At 47.3% G+C, this 22678-nt stretch overlaps 2 protein-coding genes across 51 annotated transcripts in view; one reads left to right on the forward strand and one right to left on the reverse strand.

Moving 5' to 3' along the window:
• Window positions 1-20359, reverse strand: part of LOC126867648 (cell adhesion molecule Dscam2) — a 56289-nt gene extending 35930 nt beyond the window's left edge. For 37 of the 50 annotated variants that reach the window (XM_050622361.1, XM_050622390.1, XM_050622397.1 and 34 more), the window contains exons 1-6: window positions 20213-20358; window positions 18065-18188; window positions 15148-15329; window positions 14757-14895; window positions 10657-10827; window positions 6540-6689 (exon numbers count right to left, since the gene is read on the reverse strand). In XM_050622361.1, the coding sequence (XP_050478318.1) occupies window positions 6540-6689; window positions 10657-10827; window positions 14757-14895; window positions 15148-15329; window positions 18065-18152 (730 nt within the window). In that variant the 5' untranslated portion in view covers window positions 18153-18188; window positions 20213-20358. Of the gene's footprint in view, window positions 1-6539; window positions 6690-8447; window positions 8610-9125; window positions 9291-10656; window positions 10828-11068; window positions 11231-11613; window positions 11785-12256; window positions 12419-12594; window positions 12757-13752; window positions 13915-14756; window positions 14896-15147; window positions 15330-18064; window positions 18189-20212 lie in introns of all 50 variants that reach the window. The other 13 variants (XM_050622378.1, XM_050622410.1, XM_050622399.1 and 10 more) reach the window with 8 other exon arrangements.
• A 587-nt stretch (window positions 20360-20946) lies between these two features.
• On the forward strand, window positions 20947-22281 carry LOC126867660 (dolichol-phosphate mannosyltransferase subunit 1). The gene is made up of 4 exons (XM_050622443.1): window positions 20947-21241; window positions 21361-21571; window positions 21648-21838; window positions 21920-22281. The coding sequence occupies exons 1-4, from the start codon at window positions 21102-21104 to the stop codon at window positions 22137-22139; spliced, it is 762 nt and encodes a 253-aa protein (XP_050478400.1). The 5' UTR covers window positions 20947-21101; the 3' UTR covers window positions 22140-22281.
• Window positions 22282-22678: the final 397 nt, after the last annotated feature.

Below are 22678 nucleotides of genomic sequence, written 5' to 3' on the forward strand. Positions count from 1 at the left end.
CAAACACACCGCATCGCTGGTTCTCCCTTCCATAAACTCGACTTTACGAACGTACGGTAGTTTTGGCTTTACGCTGGAGGTAGGCTCTGAGAATCATACGAAAATCCATTTATGCTCGAGAATTCTTACTGACCGTGTGATGGGGACAGGGAATCCTTGTGCAGGACAAGTCATCGACACCGCGTTGGTAGTCGCCGTTGGTCTCACAACCTTTATGTCGGCGTTCGTGAATTTTGGTTTCGCACTGGATACCGGTTCTGACCAAAAGAGCGGTTAGCTGTATACGGATGAACGACAGGTGGTTCGATTCCCTGACACTGAGACTGGGTATCCCCTCGGCTCGAGTAAAAGACAAACAGAAATCTATCCGGTGAACGTTTACGAGCTATCGTCTGTCTTCTCGCGTTCAATCTTCACTCGATTCTTCGATAGGAGACAGAGTATTTGTCCTATTTACGATAGAAACGTACACTGAAGTCGATGCTTCGACCAGATGAAAGCGCAATTTTACGCGTACCTGAAGACCGGAACGGGGAACGCCTGTGCCGGACAGGGCAAAGTCAAAGGCAGCTCGCGTCGCACCGTGTAGGTGGTATATGTGCGCGAATTCTCCGTCATCGGAAATTTCGGCTTCGTGCTGGCCACCGGCTCTACGGGAAGAAACGAATCACCGACCGCTCTATGCCACTGGGACAGGGTCCTGACAACCATCGCGCTAATTGTTCCTGGTAATTGACTGGCACATTCAGCCAGTTGAATCGCGATATCATCGAATCCACGGAAAAGAACGAGCAAGCGAAAGGCGATATCGATTAAACTATTCACGTGACGGAAGAACCGCTCTACTGTGAGACAAAGAGTGCTCATTGGCTGCTCGTTGTTTTCAAGGAGGACTAGTTGTTCTAGCTTTACCTGCCGTCGCGAGGATCGCTTCGAACGTTGTGAAAAAACAAACCACGAGTTTCTCGTACGTTTTACCTGAATGCTGGCACTGGGAATCCTTGAACGGGACACAGTAAGGTGGCAATGGTACCCAGCATCGTGCTAGGGTTCGTCGATTTCACGTCCAGGGCGGTTAATTTAGGTTTCGAGCTTGATAGCGGTTCTGCGGATCACACGAGAAACGAGCCGATCTTTAGAGTGCGACGATGAGTCCCTACGCTTCTTCTTCTTGGACTTACTTGAGGACTGGGACAGGATACGCCTGAGCGGGACACTGCAACGTTACGCTCTGGGCTTCCAGGATCTCGAACGTTCGGCTCTTGTCGATCATCGAGAACTTTGGCTTCGCGAAACCGACTGGTTCTAGAAAAAGGGACAACCTCTTGGAAAAGTGGTTTAAACTCGAAGACTTGGTGAATCTTGTTGCTCGGTCGCGAATATCGTTCCAACTTTCTTGTTCTCGTTCTCGAGAGGACTTACGCGGAATCCACGGATTCCATTTCGTCAACGTGTCTAATATACTGGGACAGGGTGAGACGGCAGACGGAAGAGAGGAAGAAAACGACGAGACGTCGTCTATTTTTCTTAGTGCCGCGTGGAAGCGTGCACGCTCGACAGATATATCGACCTACCTAAACGTGGCAACTGGAAACGCCTGTGCAGGACAAAGCAACGAAAAGCCTGTGCCTTTCGTTACTCGTAATCCGACGTCGTTCACAGATGGAAACTGTGGCTTGCTGCTCGACGCGGGTTCTAAAAACAGAACGCGAGACCGTGATACGGAGAGGTCGTGTGTAAAGGGGAGGCTATGAAGAGTGTCTTTGAACATGCTGGAATAGGGACTCCCCCTTTTTACTATAGAACAAGCTAGTTCTTTTCACGGACCCACGATCATACGTGCCTTCCTCCCAAAAAAAAGTCGCCGATCTCTGAATAGAACGGACCTGCATCTATTGAAACGAATCGAAAGCTTATCAAAGTTACGAGAAGCTCTCATTGTTCTCCGATCGTGAGAACTATTTCGCTGCCTACCTATAGATCGGGACTGGAAATCCTTGAGCTGGACACAAAAGGGTGACGCTTTTTAGCGAAGAGGCGCTGAATCGTTGAAGATCGCTTGGACCAGATAATTGTGGACGCGTGCTTGATGCTGGCTCTGATGGAAAAAGTCAAACGATTCGCGAGATGAGAGCCAAGACAGAGAACAGGGACTGTTACCTGTACGACGGAACGGGAAACCCTTGGGCAGGACACAGCAACGTCATCGCACCACCAAGAACCATTTTGAACGCTTGCGAGTCCGCCAACGACGGAAATTTTGGTCGTGTGCTGGCAACAGGCTCTAAGGGAGAACCAAGAAAAATATGACGGAGAATACGTCCATACGAACCGGGCAAATGATCGCGTCGTTTATCGCGTTATTCTTCATCTGGATGATTTCTTTGATATCGAGCCGCGCATCGATTCGCGTACGTGTTCAACCGACCGACGCCTTGGAAATTCCAAAGTTTCTATACCTGAAGGCTGGAACGGGGAACGCCTGAGCTGGACACATCAAAGTGAGCGGCTGGTCGCAGTGAACCGTGTACGTACGCGAGTTCTCCGTCATCGGGAACTTCGGTTTCGTGCTGGCCACCGGTTCTACGAGAAAACACCTTCGCTACAGACGCGATCGTTGAGTCGATTCTCTTCGTTGCGTGGAACGCCGGGACAGGGCAATCGACCGTCACGCCTGAACTTCTTCGACGTTCTTGATTTCTGTTTCTCTATATAAAACGACATTTACGACGATAGATCTATGAGACAATTCCGCGACCTTATCCCACCTATGCGAAGGAACTGGAAATCCTTGAGCAGGGCACAGGAGAGTCAGAGCGTGTTCGACGGTCGAGACGAATCCACGAGAATTATCCATCGTCGGAAACTTGGGTCGTACGCTCCCCACGGGTTCTGCAATCCCAAGGGGAAGAAGCACGTAACAAACGTTGATAACGCGTCGACGTTTCATGTGCACGGGAACGGGGACAGGGAACCCACCGCATCGGGAAAAACGTACGGATCGTGTTTGTCGAGACGGGAAAAGTTATCGAAAGTAGAAACGGCGTTATAGCCGCGCAGCTGTTGCGCTATAATTTATCGTTGCCCCTTTAATCGTGGATTAACATCGGTTATTTAACACAGCCACTTGTCCTTTGATCTCGACGGAACAAAGATGAAGCGTCCTAGAAACTATTGAATGAGAGAAGCTCTCAGAAACCGGGCAAACCCAGATTCTCCTCGAGCATTTCGCATCTCGAAAACTTAACGACAAGCTCCCTACCTATAAGACGGAAGGGGAAATCCTTGCGCGGGGCAGAAAAGCGGCAAGCTTCCGTTCGTCCTCGTCGTGAGTCCGATTAAGTTGATCGTGCTGGAGAGTTTCGGCCGGGCACTCGCCACGGGCTCTGCGAAATATCGTCGAAAGGAAAAAACACAGCGAAATTTTACCACGCTGCGTCCACTTAGCTCGCGAATCGGTCGCCAACTTACTTGTGTACCGGGACAGGGAACCCTTGGGCGGCACACTGCAACGTCACCGAGCCGTCTTTCATCGTACGGAATCCTCTGGTGTCATCGATCGTCGGAAATTTCGGTCTCACGCTGCCCACCGGCTCTGAATGTTACCATATAGTGTACACGCGGCGTGAACTCGCGCGTGATCGCACGTGGGATCGGGAACCCCTGAGCGGACTTGAACGATCGCGAGAAAAAGACCAGGACCAGGCGAAGTGTGACACGCCCATTTTTAAAAAAACTTTGTAAACAGTCGGAGAAAGCATGAGATTGAAGAGAAAATAGAGAAGAAAGAACGCCCTGAGAGAAACGAGATTGCTGGATCGATATCTTCTTTCTAAAATAGCAGTTGGCAGTTCAAACTCCTATATGAGAGCTACGACACAATTATTTTAGCGATCGTTTCTCGCGTCTTATCTCCAGCAGTCAACGAGTTCTAGAAATGTTCACTGGGAAAAACTCTCCTCGAACTTGCCACGTTCTTCTATGTTAATTCGAAGGCATACCTATAACTTGGTACCGGAAATCCCTGCGCGGGACAGAGCAGAGGCAGCGTTCCATTGGTGACGACAGTCAGACCGTTTATGTTGCTCACAGATGGAAATTTCGGTCGGACGCTCCCCACCGGTTCTACGTTCGAGTATCCGGAAAAGGTGCGAGAAAGATACAGAACACGATATCGATCGTGACCAGACGAAACTTACTTGAAAACCAGGACAGGATACCCCTGTGCGGGGCAAAGAAGGGTTACAGAGCCGTCGATGGTCGTGCGGAAACTCCTGGAGTCGTCGATGGTCGGGAATTTCGGCCTCACGCTTCCAACTGGCTCTGATTATGCAATTAAACAGCAACATCGCTTTCCAAATATCGATATCGGGCAGGATTAGCGCGACATTTTGCCTTCTTTCTTTTTTAATTGATTGTCTACCTGTTTAAGGGAACGGGGAACCCCTGTGCAGGGCAAATCAAAGCTTGACTTCCGTTCTGCACCGTCCTGAATCCACGTATGTCGTCCGTTGAAGGAATCTTTGGGCGGACACTGCCTACCGGTTCTGAAGGGCACGCGAATAACGATTCAGATAATTTCTCCTGTCTGCACGTGGAACGGGGAACCCCCGAGGGATACACGGTCGTTTCAAAAACCATCCTTTCCTCGTCGACGCGTTAGTAGAAGAGGAATAATCGTTTCAATGGACGAAAAAGCTCCCTATCGAATGTCTAGCTCCGGTAATCGTTCACAGACATTCCGAATAGCCTACTTTTCTCTCGTTTTTTTTTTTCCAATATTTCTAGTTTTGCCTACGCAGTTTGAATTCCCTTTTTTTTTTTTTTTTTCGATCATGCTAATGCATGTATCTCGTATCGGTGATCAGAGATATATCGTACCTATAAACCGGTACCGGGAATCCTTGGGCAGGGCAGAGAAGCGGTAAATTGCTTTTCGATTCCGTGGAAAGTCCGTTAATGTTGTCCATCGAAGGAAACTTTGGCCGTACGCTCCCCACGGGTTCTGTTTCACAACGAAAACGCTATGACTGTGTGGAGCCGTCTTTGCGGCGCGTGGGCCCCCCTGCTCGGACCCTTTGTCGTCATTGTGATTCTCGTTACCGCATCTCTTGGCCGTCGTTATTTGCACGGTACACTATGCGACTCAGACTCGATGGAATCGCATTCGTATCGACAGGAGGATTCACCTGCCGTCGTTGACCGATTGCTTTGACAATAGAATAGCTCTGTACCCAACGAAGCTGTGTGTCTGTCAGATTTGCTTCCAAGAAAAAGATAGTTCTTCATACCATATGTTTCAAAAGCGATAGAACACTCGTGACACGAGACGTTACGTACTTACATCGTTCGATACGAACGAACAAAGTGGAGAATGGTGAAAGCTGACAGCTGCATTGAGCATCACATCTATTCCACGTGTTAGCGTCTAGAGCGTTTCATTTCGTGTGAAATATTAGACTTATAGAGTGACGTTTGACTTACCACGCGAGAGCGAAGGACAGAGCCCGGAAATCGCGTGAGGGCGCCGCAAAGCGTCGGAAGAATTTTACGCTGTTTCTTTACTTTTTTTTTTTTCTCTTTCTTTCTTTTCTTCCGTTCTTTTCAAAATTCATCGAAACCGATCATGCCAAGAGTCAAATTATGGGCGGGCGGTGGCGCGTGCCCGCAGGGGTACCCTGTCCCAGCATTCAGGTTTTCCAACGAGCTTGATCTCGTACGAAATATCAATACGTTCTTTCATCTATTTGCATCTATTTTACAACAACAAGATATCTTCAATTTCACCGACCATACGAAACGAACTTTCAAATTTGACTTTACGCTCATTGATAATTCGATCAAGCTGGCTGGCTTAAAAAATAACACGTACATCGACGTGGCTACTTCAGCCGAAGGCAATTGATTTTCCAAGATACTTGGATATTAAATATATAGATACCCGATTATTTAATCGCACGGTCTGGCTAAACACTCGGCCTGTTCACTCTGTTTCGGGGAAAATCAATTGCCTCGGTAAACAGTTTCGAACCCAGACAATACTTTCCCGGAACGCCACAGTTCGCGCGATAAAAGAGTAGTTAAAGTCCGACCTGCAACACGAATTCGGTACCGCGTTCGCGGGGACGATTTACATCGCAAAAGAGTCCTCGTTTACATGCTCGCGTTTATCTCGTGTGACGGTCAATTTCTAAACCAAGCAACTGTTGTAAAAAAAAAAAAAAAAAAAAGAAATAGAAAGAGAGACGAGAGAGGAAAATGGAAAACGTTCAAATTGTCGTTTAACTTCATCGCGAGAGGAACGACGATTATTCCACTCTTGTACGCGCACGCGATTACCGTCCAGGTTCGAAACTAGAAACACGATTCTGATTTTCACTGTTTTAAAAAACATATACAAGTATTTACACGCTACGCGATAACGTAACTTACGCGTTTATTACGCTTCGAAGAGTATAAAGAAGAAAGGACGATGTAATAAATCAGAATCGTGATTTCAACGAAGTTGAAACTGATCGTTTCTTATGATCGTCACTTACCGGTAATGACGAGACGTCCCTTGGTGGCAGACAATCTTGTTTCTCCGGTGAGTCTATGCTTGGTGCGGCATTGATAGGTCTTGTATCCGTCTTCGGGTCCGACATCGCGAATGTGAAGTTCTCCAGAAGGCAGTACCAGGTATTTTCCATCTGTTCGAGTGACCGAGTCACGAAGCAAAGTAGATAGATTATTTCTCGGCGTTGATTCGTCCGGTGCAACTTTCTAACCAGGGATAATTGACTTATCGGAAAGAACGTTCCGGCCAGTATCGGTTCTATTGGAACAGATTAATCGAACTGGACGACATTTTACGCCCGGTAGTATATAAAGTTCGTACCGATATGGGTCTGGCAATCAGAAATATTCAATTATCCCAACGACCACACGGTACTCGTCGGACACAGACACACACGTAGCAGTGTATATCGACCAGTACAATGCCGTCTTGATTAATACATTGGCCCGCATGCACTCTACTACATTTTGCTACCTTGGCCAAGTTCGTTGAACGTTGAATAGCGACCGACTCTTTATCTATCTCGTGCTTTCACCGTTCGACGAATCGTTGGGCGATTCAAGCCATAGATTCAGGCCCGTTCGTCAAACAACGGACGAGGGAATATCGAGTTTGCATTGTTCCCAGCCCCTGGCATGTCCGTGAAACGTGTTGTAAGAACATGCCGTCAGATTTGTTGATCTACGATATTCCCTTTAATCCGTTTAATCCGGAGAAGCTACCTTTAACTTTATCCATCGGATACAAATAGTAAAATAACACGTTTAAAGCAAGATAAAGAACGTTCAAAGGGATTAAAAATCGAAGCTATTTAAGATATTCAATTCGTAATCTTACACTGTTAAGCTTCGTCGAGTTAAATACCTCGTAAAGAATTACATTCACGTTGCGTTCCTCTCGATGACTTCCGGCTTACAGAATAATCACGAACGAACGAGCCCGATGCATGCAATCGACTACTGTAATACTACAAGCAATAAAAAACCAATAGCCATGTACTCTAGAGTAGTCACACAGGGAAAGGAAGGTTCGTGAGACACAGTGGAGCCGTGAAAAAGAATTTGGAAAATGGAGGGAAGTCTGGGACAGCGCGAGCAGCGGCAGTCAACGTCGTACGAACAGTTCAAGAATAGTTCGGCGTTTACTTTCCGAAACGAGGGGCATCCGGGCTGTCGGACGATTTCATCGTACGTCAAACGCATTTCTGTCGCCGGTTCGTCCTCTAGGACGCGATACAACATTCGAGTGGAGGCCGATAGAACGAACACGTTATCTCTTTCCTTTTTTTTTTTCTTTTATTTTTAAGAAAAGACACGACGCTGTTATCGCCACGGAGAAACGATCTCTCTGCCTACTTATTTGTTTGCTCGTGGCGCCACGACGCATCCTGTTTCTTAACTCGTGATCCACCGCAACCTGCAATCGTGGTGGCCGATTTCCGGTCTCGCGATCGCGATGCACAATGCCGATCGTACCTGTTGCGTGTCTCCCTTGGTTACGTACGAATCGAGCGGTTCCTGCTCCAACAGAACGCAGGATCGCAAAGGACGTCGCTCGTTATTACTCGGCGATCCGGTCGATGCCCGAGGGAATCCTTGAAACGTTGGTTCGTCGCGCCACGGCCGCGTCCTTCGCGCGATTATGAATGGAAACGATCGTACGACCTTTTTACTCTTTTCGCAGTCTGTACGACTAAATGGAGCGTACGCGAGCGAACCCACGCGTTACCGACGTTTCGTCCGCGAAAAAAAAGGAAAGTCTCGCAACGCGCGGTCGTAAAGCGTGGATGAAAGAGAATGAAAACCTTCTATCGTTCTTTTTTTCCCCCTTCTTTTCATTCATGGTTAAGATGGAACTGCGTGTGTGTACCCATGAAAGTGTGCGTGTGTACCGTAATCGGTGCTAGGGTATATTTCAGTTTTCTCGTCTTCGATCCAAGAGTCAACCTCGACGAATTCGGCGACGAAGCTCGGTATGTGACACTTGATAATTGCGGCGTTCCCCCGAAGGACGTGTTCGTCCATCACGTTCACTGCATACCGCTGCCCGACAACTGCAACCAGACACCGGTTTCCGGTTTTACCATAAGCCGCACATCTACATACAGCCTCGTATCCGTGATGCGATCGATCGTTGCGATGAGCGTTCGGTAATTCGTGCGAAGTTACGACCTCTTAAACCCGTACGAAGAAGGAGAATCGGCCGAGCGGAGTAATTAATCGATTAGCGAAGCGATTGGAGTAAACGGAGTACAGACACGATTTGGACAGCGGTGATTTAACTGCTCGACGAGTTCTCTCTTTTTTCCTCGATTCTGCTAGCCGTACGTTTTCCCAACTGTGTATAAGCAATTACGGTAATCCGAGAACGTTAACGGCTGAAACTCGGTCGATCGATCTCTCCACTCCAACCATATAGCATAGTACGCACGAATCGAAGAACGAACGCCCACGCCCACGCAGAAGCAAAGGAACGAATCGGTGGATCTCTGATCAGCGCGAAAGCGGAGCAACGATCTCGCGCTGTACAGAATCTCTCTCTTTCTCCATCTATCCATGTTGATTGATACCGTATGATTGTCCCTCGGCTATGTAACTGCCGCCGGCCGAATCGATCCATCCTACTACGTCCACGTGGTCGGCGACGAACGAGGGAACCTGACACTTGAAAATCGCCGCGTTGCCGCGTATCGCGAACTGATCGTAAACCTGAACTTCAAAGTATTGGGCGACCACTGCAATAAAAACGGAACAGAGAGAAAGAAAAACACAAGAGGATAGCTCGTCGACGAACTGAATAGTCGATAGACGGACGGGCTTTGATCCGACCGATTAAAATTTCAATGAACCGCGAGGCTGGCTCTCCGCAAACGGGAGTTTACCGTGCAGAGCATCGTCACTCCGTGAGCGGCGACGCTCTCTTTCCACTGACGGAAATTAGGCTAGCCAGCGGACATCAATTTCCTCGTGCGTCGGTTTGATTAGTTCGGGCTTAATCTAATCCAAAATCACGAACGGGGCCGAGCGACCGTCCCGTTTTCCAACCGTCTCTCACTCGAGGCGCGCTCATTCGTTCGAATCGAACGACAAATATTTGACGGAGAATATTTCCAGGAACTATGTCAAGAAGCTTAATCGCGAATAGAGCGATGCTGATGCGGTGTGACGAAACGTAAAGCGCTATAGTCCTAGAAATGTGCGCTGTCGAGAACGAGGCTAGAGAGAGCTGGATCGTCTCGATGGAAACGCGAAAATCTAATTCGATCGACTGTCGCTTGGGTTATTCTCTCATCGACACGCTCGGCCACCGACCGTGAAATAAATTTCATTAGGTCGCGGCGCGCGTACTACCGTTCGTGTTCGATCGTTAGCCGAACGAAAGTGGATCGTCCTGTTCGCGGTCGCGTTTAATTTGCGAGCGACAGACTCGATTAATCTGACTTAACCTAATCCGTTGGATCGCGGTGGGTAACGAGGCCACTGCCAGCCGCACGCTCTGCCTCCGTACTCCGTTTGCGTCGGCCGCGTCAGAAAGGGCAAACTTTTCATAGGCGAGAGCAAATTGCACGCGTTCCACTCTATCGTCACAGGCAACCATCTCTCTCCTTTCTCCCGTGCGCTCTTCGAGTGCATCCTGTAGGTATTACTGTATTCTGTATACGCTGGCATACCCTGAGAGCGGACGGCAACGAGAGTCAAAGCGTTCTAGCACGCTCGAGCCGCCTGTCCTCCGCAAGAGGGATGAGCACGCTGGTAATTCCATTTATTAATTCCATTAAAACGCCGTCAGGACTCGCGTCGGGTCGGCGAATCGAGCGTAGGCGGTAAATCGAGTTGATCGCAATGCGAAGACCACTTCTTTGATCGAAAGCAACGAAACAAACTGGATCGAACCGTGTCGATCGTTTACATCCGCTCGAAAGGGGACAAGAAGATAAACGAGATTAACGAACACGGATACGGATATGGATTTCTTTCGAAGTTGTATAATGAAAAATAGTCAGATAGATAGAACAGTCTTTTGCACGATCGAGAAAAACCACGGTGCTCATCGCCTGCTCTCGTTAAATATGCTCTCCGTAATCGAGACGAGAGAAGTACCCTTTTCTTCTTGGCTGTTCGCGGAGTACGTGGATCCATCCTCGACAGCCAACCACTCGATCACGTCTACGAAATCTGCCACAAAGCTGGGTACGAGACACTTCAAGGTTGCCGTGTTGCCGCGCAAGACGAACTCGTCGATGACCCTCGTCTCGTAGAATTGCTGGACCACTGCAACGCGCATCAACCCAGAGAACGTGAACCCGACACACGAAACCCGTAAAACAGAGAGCACTAAAGTGGCAACGGGATTGTATTGGTGTCGTGTCCCGCTTCACTTTCGTCCCATCGGAATTCGTTCGTTCGGGAAAAGGAAATGAAACGTTGAAATTGGAGCGAGGGGGAGAAACGGAAGCCCGTCTCCCTGGTTCGTAGGTTAGTACAGTAACGAGATCACACCGTCTCCGCCTACCGTAATCGTCTCCGACCGTGTAAATCGTTCCATCGTTGGCTACCCATTGATCCACCTGAACGAACTCCGACACGAAACTCGGTATTTTGCATTTCATGATCGCGCTGTTTGCTCGTATCACGTACTCGTTCTCGGCCTCGGTGACGTAGAACTGCGAAACGACTGCCCGCGCGGGCACACCAGGATGCGTGATCAACGATCGTATAGGTATACAGATTGTACGATATATGTGAATCGCAGAAACAACACAGACACACGCTTTGGCTTACTCGATCACGTGAATTCGCTGAATTCAACGACACGTCTCATGGTATTTAACACCTGATCCAGTTCTGTACGGTTGAAAGTAAAGTTCAGGCACTTGCCAGTTTTGCGATCGAATCGATACGACCGTGGCAATTTTCGAGCAACCGATACCTCGAAGTTCGCATAAAATTAAATTCGATGGATTAGTCGAGATACGACGTATCGCCTTAACAGGAAGGAACAGATTTACCGTGAGGCGTGTCTAAATAAGCCTGGGTAGAATCGAACCCCCGTAATACCCTGGCCGACAGCAGGATCCTCCGGAATATACACCTCTCCGTCCTCCCTGATCCACGCCTCGACCGTAACGAACTCCGCGATGTAACTTGGGATGCTGCACTTCAAGATCGCGCTGTTCCCCCTGATCACGTACTCCGTGAGAATTTCTGGCTGATACGGCTGCGTAACGACTGCATGGAAAACAGGCTGCTGACGAAACAGCTCGGACGATTTACGCGAACGCTGGTAGTTGATTCGCGAGCCCGGGATTTCGCTCGAGAAATGAAATTGGACGAGTCGATTAAATGTTTAGCTCGATTAAGCGACATATATTCGCGCGATTCTCGAGCGGCTGGCGCTTGGTAATCGAGTTGGTTTATTTTCTTAAGAGAGCTATATAATGCCGGCGTGAGAGACCCAGCGGATGGTTCATTAACCCTCGTCGCGTTGCCGCCGCCGTTCAACTGCCGCCAGACTGGACCGCGCCGGAAACCAGTCGTTACCACGTGCCACTTTGAACTTTTACCAAGTTTGTCGGGAAACGGAACGCCCCAGGAAGAAGAAAAAACTCGAGGGACCCAGTCCGAACGATTCGGACAAAAGCAGAAGGAGAGCTACGACAAAGGAAACAGAAGAAAAGGACAAGAACGATGAACGTAGTACCGTAGTCGTTGGTTGGTCTGAAGGTCGAACCGTCGCTTCCCACCCAAGAGTCAACCGACACGAATTCCGCGACGAAGCTCGGTATGGTGCACTTCACGATGGCTGCGTTTCCGCGTATTACGTATTCGGATACGACCTCCGCTTCGTAGTACTGAGTCACGACTAGAGAAAATAGGAGCGCACGATATGATTATTAGCATAACAATGTTGACAGATCTGCCGGACCGTTATCGTTTACATCGATTACAGTCGAAGCCCGTATCATACGACGTTGACAAAAGTAACTCGCTGCCAGCTTTTTTCATCGTCCCTTTTAAAGCCTATCCCCAGAGCCCTACCGTTCTTCTCGTCCGGATTAAAAGAGTTTCCTTGATCGTCCTGCCAGCCGACTACTTGAACGAACTCCGCGACGAAGCTCGGTATGCTGCACTTGAGTATAGCCGCGTTGCCGCGTATCACGTACTCGTTGTTTACTTCGGACTGATAATACTGGTGTACAACTACAATAAACGGAAGTGGCGATAATCAGCCGCGTTGTAAGCGATGCGCGTCCGCTCGCGCGATTCTTCCACGCACTCGAGGCGATTATCTACACATGCACGGACTATGCAATGAAATCTGAAATGAACCATAACATTATCGATCTCATTGTTCCCTGGAAACCAGTGTACGCTCGTCATCGATGTGCTTTTCGACCAAGTACGACGACATATGGAGAACATGGGCGAGCGAAACGAGATTACTCCGTAACGAATAACAACGTTGAGACGCACGACGTTGACGACAGCTTCCGCGGTGACGTATTCGTCGACGTCGTCGTCGTCGTCTCTCGCCGAGCAGATCGATTCGTTAGGTCGCATCTTACATCGCAGCCGCGAGAGAGCTTAGAGAAGCTTGCATCCAGGAGGAGCACGTCGACACGTCGCGTCGGCAAACGATCGGTGCACTTTGACTTCGTGGCTGTGTGTGCCCGTGTGTAGTGTGTGTACGGCCGTTTCTACGCATGTGCGAGCACGCGAGTAGACGAGACAGACACGGGAGGAGAAAGCTAAACAGAGAGAGCGCGAAACCAGAAGTAGAGAGAAGGGTGAGGGAGGAACGTCTGACGTCCACGTCCATGTCGACGATGTGCTCCAATTATTTGGGCCAGCACGCTCCCCGGTAGAAATAACGAGCTGGAAAGAACGTTAACGAGATCGGTCGACGATGTTCTCGCGTGCATATACATTGATTATGCGAGCAGAGAGCGATTGACCTACGCTTTCGGTCCATTGCTCTATTTTCTATGGATTCGCGGATAGCTGCTTGCCGTTGATAATTGCTTCGATAAACGTCAGGCACGCGATCATTCGACGCGACGTCTGACGTTTCCTTGTACATTCGTTAGATGCGTTTTATGGGTTTCGCTACGTATAGAGAAGGTGGTAGATCTGCTCGAAAGAACGACGAGACGACCGGCTTAAACGTTAGATTCGATCGAATAACACGAGGACTACCGTAATCATCGCCAGGTACGAACTCCTCTCCCTGATCGGTATGCCAGGACAGAACCTTGACGAAATCGGCGACAAAGGACGGAACAACACACTTCAAAATGGCACTGTTCCCACGGATCGCGTACTCCTTGTTGACGTCCGTGTCGTAGTACTGCGCCACCACTGCGATTTCGTCGTTTTTAAAAAAAAATAAAGAACTCGCGGTCGAAAATCGCGAGCGAACGCCGCTCTTCGGTCTCCGTTTCTCATTTCCAATATTTCGTACTCGAAAGTTTTGGCACTCGAGCCCTTTCAACCGGATCGTGCAACTGGGTCAACGATGCACGTTTGCGCGAATTACAGCGTCCGATGAGCGATTAAAAATTTGTGCAATATTTTCGAGAATTTCAAGCGGAAATGCCGAAAGGAAATGGTCTCGCTAATTATAGATTTTCGTTCGAGTATCAGAAACTGATGAGCGGCGAGCGTTCTTGCGAACAACGGCGGCGGCAGCGATTACTCGTCGTGGAAGCCCTGCTCTAATTTTGCCTGATCGTTGGAGGAAACGGCGATAATTGCCACTGATGTAGTATGCTCACCGTACGTGTCGCGATAGATAAACGCGCAGTACTGACCCAAAAATGTACCAAATTATGTAGGTACTCGATCGTTCGCTGTTCGAAACAGCTGTAAAGAAAACGTTTTAAGTCTCCGTGCCTGGCCTATCTTTAACGTCGTACCACTGTCATCTTCAAGACTTAAATAACTTCTATAAGTAATCTGATAAAATTAATCCGTATAACATTTTTAGAAAAAGGAATCTTACGATAGTATTGATCTATATAAATCTCTTTTCTTACAGTTTGACAACGGCAAGACGCCTTTTACTTTTACTTCGTAGTCCATCAAAATTTGACCCAACTTTGTACACTGCGTTATTCCGTTAAAACTAGAAGAATAACAGATGGCCAGGCGACGGCGAGGGTTCCCGTGTAATTTTGGAATGGAAGAGGATAGCTACTTACCGGCTCTCACGTTAACATCTCGGCTGTGAACTGAACCTGCTGGGGAACGCGCCAAACAGCTGTAGACCTGAGCATGAACTTCTTGACGATAATCCTCGGCGCGGAAAGGAGGGAAGACCAAGTTTCCGTTCGGTAAGACCTGACACAAGAAGATTTTGTCATTTGCGAATGGACGATCTAATAAGGCGACAATTAATTCGACCTTTTTAATCGTCGAACGACTGACGTAAGATCGTTCGTTGCATCGGTAACGTAAACGCATAACACGTAGGTGTCCAAGCATTCGATAGTGGGAAGTCAATCGCTCTCGATGAAATTGAAAGATGGTACAAAGGACGCAAAGAAAAAATATGAGAATTCTAGCAATTTGCTTGAAAAGAAAGGGAAGCACCTGTCTGAGTCCAGGAACGTCTCCAACAGCACTTCCGTCAGCACGAACCCAGATGATATCCGGTTGGGGGTTTCCTCTGGCCTGGCATTCGACAACAGCTCCGGTTCCATTAGAGAAGTCAACTCGGTTTGGTGGTTCCTTGACGAATACTGGTCCCATAGATTCATCCTCAGCGCAAGCCACTGCGGAAACAGAAAGAACCGCCTGCTTTATCAAGAGAACGCACCAACGATTTCGATCGTTCTCTCAGCTTCCTCGAGAGGCTATCATTCGCTATGCAACGAAGCAGATGCAACGATATCGGGAGATCAATTAATCGAAACGGTCACTGACAAAAGGAACTTTAGTTGCGTGTCTTTCAGCCTTGCTTATCATCGGCCTCCGCCAGGATACGCGACACCCACGTTCAATTGGCGCGTCGCCAATTGCAGCAAACAACAGGTTGCCGGTCTGCTATTGAATAATATGCTATCAACGTCACGTGACCATAAGGGAGACGGCAATGCGTGATTCCTTTTCCGTCGCAGAGATCCCGATTTCATCGACGTGCATCGACGAGAGTGGTCACGATCGAGAACGATCAATGGTAAAGATCGGTATCGTGCCAACGATTGCGATAAGATTCGGCTTTAAACTAGCTTACAAATTTCCTCGCACCGACGAAAGTGTTCTGGTGATTTACTTTCTGGCTATCTGTAGCATCGATGCGAGTTTCCGCGTGTTTACGATTATACAAGAGTCCCTTGTTCCACTTTCGTGGTGCGTAACTGTCTACCGGTTTATAACGCACGGTTACAAGGCGAGAACGGATAAACGCAGCAAGTTGTAAAATCCGAGTCACGAAGAACCGGTTAGCGAAGCGTACGCCGCGCCGGCCAGGCGAACGACAAGAGGTGCGCAGGTACGAGGAACAGGTGTTCCGAAGTTTCGTCGTATCGAATCTTAGCGCACGTATCCCCTCCGCTTCTTTCTGTTTTCCCAGGTCTTGCATGGCTTCGAAGTCCATCTATTCTCGCATCGTTCCTTGCTCCCGCTTGTGTATCGTGCCAATCTAATTACATCCCTGCAGCCGTCATCGTTGTATAGAGTAAATTTAAACACGGAAGAAACGCAACAATTTTAAACAACCATCGGATAGGCCGTTGAATGAACTGTTTGGTCATTAAGAAAACACGGTCGCAAACAGGCGAGAAGAAGGATTGATCGGTGACCTGGTAAAAGCCCGGTGTAAAAGCATTTTTCGTTAAGTTCCAGCGTTACGCGCTTACGATCAAAGTATCACAGACGAGATTCTTACCGGTCGATAACCGCTCTGTAATCTATATGTACATACATATATAGGCAAGCTTTGAGACGTCCGGATACCCTGCTTCGAGAATATATTTCCAGCAAAGATACGCGCTTGTATGCGGCTGTAACGTGACGGTGTGTTGTTCGTTCACACGATGGAAATGATGCGCGTGTGACTCACGCGCCTACGCTTCCACGCGTGTGCGTTGGAGCTCGTAAGATCGTGACAACCATAACAATCGAATAAAGGCTTTTGAAAAGCTCCGAGTCAACCACCGCACACCGGCAGCCAAAAAACGCGTCTCTCCTCTTTTTCTTCGAGTCCCCGTTTCACAATTCACCGCGATGGTATATAAGCGCGAGGTCGAGTGGCGATAACTTATCGCCCATAAGTGTGTCGCCGGTGAACAATCCGCAGATCGTTTAAAAAGCGGCAAGGGCCACGTCGACGAAAATATTATCTTCGCCAGTGGAAATGCGACGGTATTCGAGCGTGCAACTTTCAGATCAAGTACGAGTTTCCCATCGCTTTGCTTCATTTCATTCTGATTTAATTTTAAACCTACTCAGCGACTCTCTTGCTCCTAACAGCGAACATTTCTTTCCTTGCGGTACGACGTGGTTTTTCTACGCGTATATTCCGCCGTTACATCTTCACTTCTTTATGCTTTATTGGAAAGTATCTTCCACCGTCTGTCGAATCATCGCCAAGGCGTCTCGTGTTGGGACTATGACGGGCGCAAAATCAAAGGATTCACCTGGCGGGGAACGGTGCTCAGGCAAGCTACGATTCTCTTTCAAGCACAACCGTCGGTTCTGGGAACAGCAGCTGTTCCTTTCCCTTGGTTTCCTCCTTCTCCCCTCGCTCTTGATCTTTTCTTCGGCAGCTGCAGTCCGTGCTCCGTTTCTACCTACCTACGCCTCTCGTGGACCTTTCACGAGCTGACGGATGCGAAATGAAGCAACGCGAGATTGCATCGACTACCGTCCAACTGGTTTCTCATCCGTCCGCCTCACCAGCCGACGAAATTGTACCACGAATCACACAGAACCTAAAGATTCACGCAAAATACGGACATGATTCTACATTCTGTGATTCTATCGAATATTTCGCCGTTGTAACTATTCGAGAGAGACGTGACACGCAGGCTGTTTTTCGTCTCCCAGCGTGTCCTTTCAAAGGAGATCAAAAGACATTCGTCGCAAAATCGCATTGCGGTATCTTAGGGACTCGCGACGTTGACAGCAGCTGCAAAATTCACCAGTCTCGCTATGATTAATCCTCCTATTGATCGTGCACGTTCAGAGAGCGTGTTATCCCGAAGATTGCTAAACGAAAGATGAATTACCGCATCAGCTGCTGACCTCACGGCTCGCATCGTGTCATACGTGGTTGATGCGAATACGATTAGATGGACAAGATTGGAACGCAGTGACGCATTCTTTCGACTCATTACTGTACTCTTAATAACTCAACCGCTTCCTTGCGAATCAAGATATTGTTACGAGATAGATAAAGATCGAGATAAAGATCAATTTCATTCGAAGGAAAAAGTATCACGGCTCATGGTCATCGCTTATCATTGCTACTGCGACGTATGTATATTTTTAAAGCTAGTTGACTCACCGTTCGTCAATGCCAGAAGAGCCAATAGAAGCATCGTCGTTAGATAGGCGGGTATATTACACCCCCCTCCTGGTGGATCACGCCACATTTTGATCCTGTCTTCCTTGATCGCACTGATTCTCACCTGATTTCACAGAAAAACACGCGAGCTTGAAACTGGACCACTCACCAGAAAAATAATATCACGCAGACGTGATCGCAACAGCCTCGCGTTGCCTTGGCGACACAGTGAAAAGAAACTATGTATTTCCTAATTGTAAGTCGTTTCCCGTCTGGAAGGAGATGCACGCGAGTTCCTCTTTGTGACACCGATAAATATATCCGATTCCTTTCCTTTATGACCGACCTCCGTCCGGTTCAAGGCCAACTGGATTGGCCGGCTCATGCTACAGCTCTGTTCGCTGGTTCTATATAACACGATGATCGCGCCGAATTTTTTGCAAGCTTGTCAAGAAGATCGCCATGCTTCGCTACAGCCAGTGCATGCTATTAAGCAGAAGCGAAACACGTCGTCGGTCGTACTTAATAGTTTTCTACGTTTCTACATTCTTATACGACCGATATTTTATCGCGATGCTAGTCAAAGCAGCGTAACTTCTTTCTTGGCGAAGCAGAAAAGAAACGAGGCGATGTATGCGGGAATGGAGCCTTGTTGAAATTTGCGCTGCAGCTGAGCGAGATCCTGGAGGAAGTGCATGTGCTCTCGGCTGGCTGAAATCACGATGATATACGAGGCCTGTGCGCGACGATGTTTTAAACGGGCTAAAAAGCGAAGCGGACGAAAACGGGGGAAGAAAAAAAGAAAGAAAAAACCAGGGAAAAAGGAAATCAATGCGTGGAAACTGAAAGTGCGCGAAACCTTTAGTGTCCGTCGGCTCGTGCTAATCCCTAGAACTCTAGAACACGTTGCCGGTCGTTTTTCAAAAGCACCGGTGATACAGCGTGCACGTGCTGAATCGTTGATAGCATGGGTTAGGTAGAAAGAAGACAGCGAACGGGAGAGGCGAACGACGCAAGAGCGGCAAGAAGAGAGACGGAGCAAGAGAAAGAGAAAGGGCGGCGGAAGAACGGAGTAGTGCGGTTCGTCACGGAACTGCTCCCTCTCGGCGGGTTTATTGATCGCAGGGTGCGGAGCGGACCAATCTACCCCTCGTGCAGCGTACGCCATGCTTGCTGGTATTTGCCCGAACCAGTCCGCTTGCTTGCCAGTCTGCCCGATTCTCCGCTCCTTCGTCAGCCTTTGCTAAATCCGGGAAACTCGTCTCTGAGCTTATAAAATTCTGCATGACTCGCCATCTGGACCACGAATACTGCTCTCCTTCGTTGTCGCGATCATTGTCTCGAAAGATGCAGATACAGAAAGGAATCTCGACCGACGACGAGTAAGTGTCGCCGTTCGTTTAATTAATCCCGATGTCAGCAGTATCACAACGGATAGATCTGGGCCGTCTAACGTCTACCTGGCTTCGAGGAAGGTCACCACCCTTGTACGCGACGCCGATGGACCGTTTCGTCTTTTCATCCCATACCGATCTTTCTTTTTAAGAAAAGACCATGCTTTCCTTGGTCGAAAATTAAAAGAGATGTTTCTCGATAGCTGCATGTGCCCGACCTCAACAGTGATTCTTCTGCAGTGTCCATTGAATCGTTTTAAAGTTGCATCTAGAGACTGTGCGTCAGCCAATGCAGTGCACTTGGGCAAAAAGTCGCGTGCTGTCTCTTCTTCGCTGGCGTTCGCGATTCTTTGTACTTTAAGATGAAACGATCGATTTAAGAATTTCGTTCAACCTCTCGGGTGACAATCGCTGAGTACGTCGACCTATGTTCTACGAAGAATACCAAGAATACAATCACGTCAATGAGCTGTTGCGATCACGAGCTGTTGCGAGAGAACGCTAGAAGCACGAAGCTTTCAATCGTAAATGACAATCCGCAGTAAAATCACACTCTTCATCCACGGGAACACATGCACACACGTACACACCCACGAGAGATTTCGCAAATTCTCGAAAGACTACCAGGGACCTTTTTAAATTGACCCTATCTGGCTCTTGCGATAATCGCGCGAATTTCGAGTAGGCGAAGCCCTTCGAGCATGACTCACGCGTGCGATTGTTATACCACATCGTTTTTCACCGGTTTACGTACCGACGACACGTCGATTAAATCGCAGAGATACACGCTGACCACACGGGTTTCGTGAACAGAACGAACACTCTAGGTCCGTAGACGGCCAAAGAGTGCGGCGAGGAGCGTCGTTTGCTTCGGGACGGGACAGCGGCTGCTCCACAGGATCTCGAGGTCGACGGTGGGGGGTCGCCTGTGGTTCGCTGTTGCCTCTCATTGTGGTGGGGATGCTGTTTGGTCGACCTTTGTTGCGCGCGACGGAAGCTATGGCGGTCTGCGTACTTTCGCATCGAGTTCACTAATTGTAATTGTACCATGTTTATGCCCCGTCACGTCGCCAAATTTCACTTCCTCAAAGCATTTTTGACACGATAAATGGCGCTGCTTAATAGACCATGCCAATTTCTCGCGGCACGTTCCTGGCATCTAGCCTCCAACCCTGTAGATAAAGTTTCGCTGCTGTTTTATCATGGTGAACTTCGACTCGAGACGATGTCTGGCAAATCTTTTCGTCGAAAGAATGATTTGATAAAAAATTGAAATTAAAAAAATATTTCGATATACTTTAAGAAATACTTAAAATTGCGTTTTATATTTGATTTTATTCGATTCATACATATATGCTGTAAATGTCGTTCTCTGGTGATACTTGAGACTTCATATTGTCAAGACTTTCAAATATTTAAATGATTCATTTCATACGAGTCTAAGGACTCGATGAATGAAAGTTGAAAGCACCGCTATGTCGTGACGTAAAGGAGCGTCGTCGAGACACGTCATTGAAGGATGACTGCTTTATTGATAAGTTTTCCGAAGCCGCGTGGATTGTTGCGCTACCTTTGTTAGTGCGACGCTTGATAAGGAAGGATTCGTCTGTGGCACGTCTCTCCATCGAATATTGCTGTCAACCATGGTCGAAAGAGAACAGACAAAAAAAGATATAAAAGAATTAGCGAAAAATGATAAGTATTCGATTTTGCTTCCAACCTACAACGAAGTTGAGAATTTACCCATAATTGTATGGCTTATCGTGAAGTATATGGATGAGAGGTAACTATCATGGCAACATAACCTCAAATCTGAGAAAAGTTATCGCTTCTGTAATTAGACAATTATAAGTATGAGATCAAAACGATTGATCAGTCAAGCGATAATATACAACATTCTAGCGAACTTGATTATGAGATTATCGTGATAGACGATGGTTCACCAGATGGAACATTGGACATGGCCAAACAGCTGCAAAATGTATATGGAGAGAACAAAATTGTTTTGAGACCGAGAGAAAAAAAACTTGGGCTAGGCACAGCTTACATGCATGGGATTAAACATGCTACAGGAAACTTTATTGTCATTATGGATGCAGATTTGTCTCATCATGTATTTATCTTTGTCTTCAAGAGGAAACTTTCCTTAAGAATAATATCGAATATAACATATGTTCTTATTTTTATAGCCCAAATTTATACCAAAAATGATAGAGCAGCAGAGATATCTTGATCTAGATATCGTTAGTGGCACCAGGTATGAGCAAGGTGGTGGAGTTTATGGTTGGGATTTCAAGAGAAAATTAATAAGCAGAGGAGCAAATTTCTTGACTCAACTGTTGCTGAGGCCAGGTGTCAGTGATCTCACAGGAAGTTTTAGGCAAATAACTTAGACATTAATTTTACGTGAATTTGTTATAACATTCTATACATACATATCTTACAGTATCTGAAATTGCAGACTATACAAAAAAGATGTACTGGAGAAACTTATTCAGTCCTGTATATCAAAGGGATATGTCTTCCAGATGGAGATGATTGTAAGAGCTAGGCAATTCAACTACACCATTGGAGAAATTCCAATCACATTCGTCGACCGTGTTTATGGAGAATCAAAGCTGGGAGGATCAGAAATTTTCCAGTTTGCAAAAGGTCTTCTATATCTCTTTGCAACAACGTAATATAACACGCGATGAGAAAAGAAATGAAAATAATCATTTCTCATATTTTGAAAAGAAAGATATATAAATCAAAATGTCTATAAATAAAAAATTGTATATTAATGTGCGTTTTTTAAATAAACACTTAAGTTATATGCACTAATCGATATGTTTTAATCCAGGACAGTTCCTTTTTTTGAAATTAATAAAGTATGAAAGCAAGTTTTAAAATTGGGAAAGCACGTGTATGCACACGTGGTCGTCAATGAGAGACACGATAGTCACGATACGCGTATAACGATTCTAGCAAGCGATTCCACCCTCGCCGCACCCTCTGACGTCACGCAGCCTCCGTTTATTGATCCATTACAAAATTACAGTCTATATTTCGACTTGAGCAGAATGCAAGACGGTGCTACAATGTGCCATGTACAGAAACTAGCCAAGATGTGAAAAAAAATATCCAACGCTATAAACGCTATCTACGCGTAATCATATATAATATAACAAAATAAACTTCCAGAATTAATCCACATGTATTTTTTTATGTATTTATAAAT

Source organism: Bombus huntii, chromosome 7, assembly GCF_024542735.1.
Source record: "Bombus huntii isolate Logan2020A chromosome 7, iyBomHunt1.1, whole genome shotgun sequence".
In the NCBI taxonomy this organism is placed as follows: domain Eukaryota; kingdom Metazoa; phylum Arthropoda; class Insecta; order Hymenoptera; family Apidae; genus Bombus; species Bombus huntii.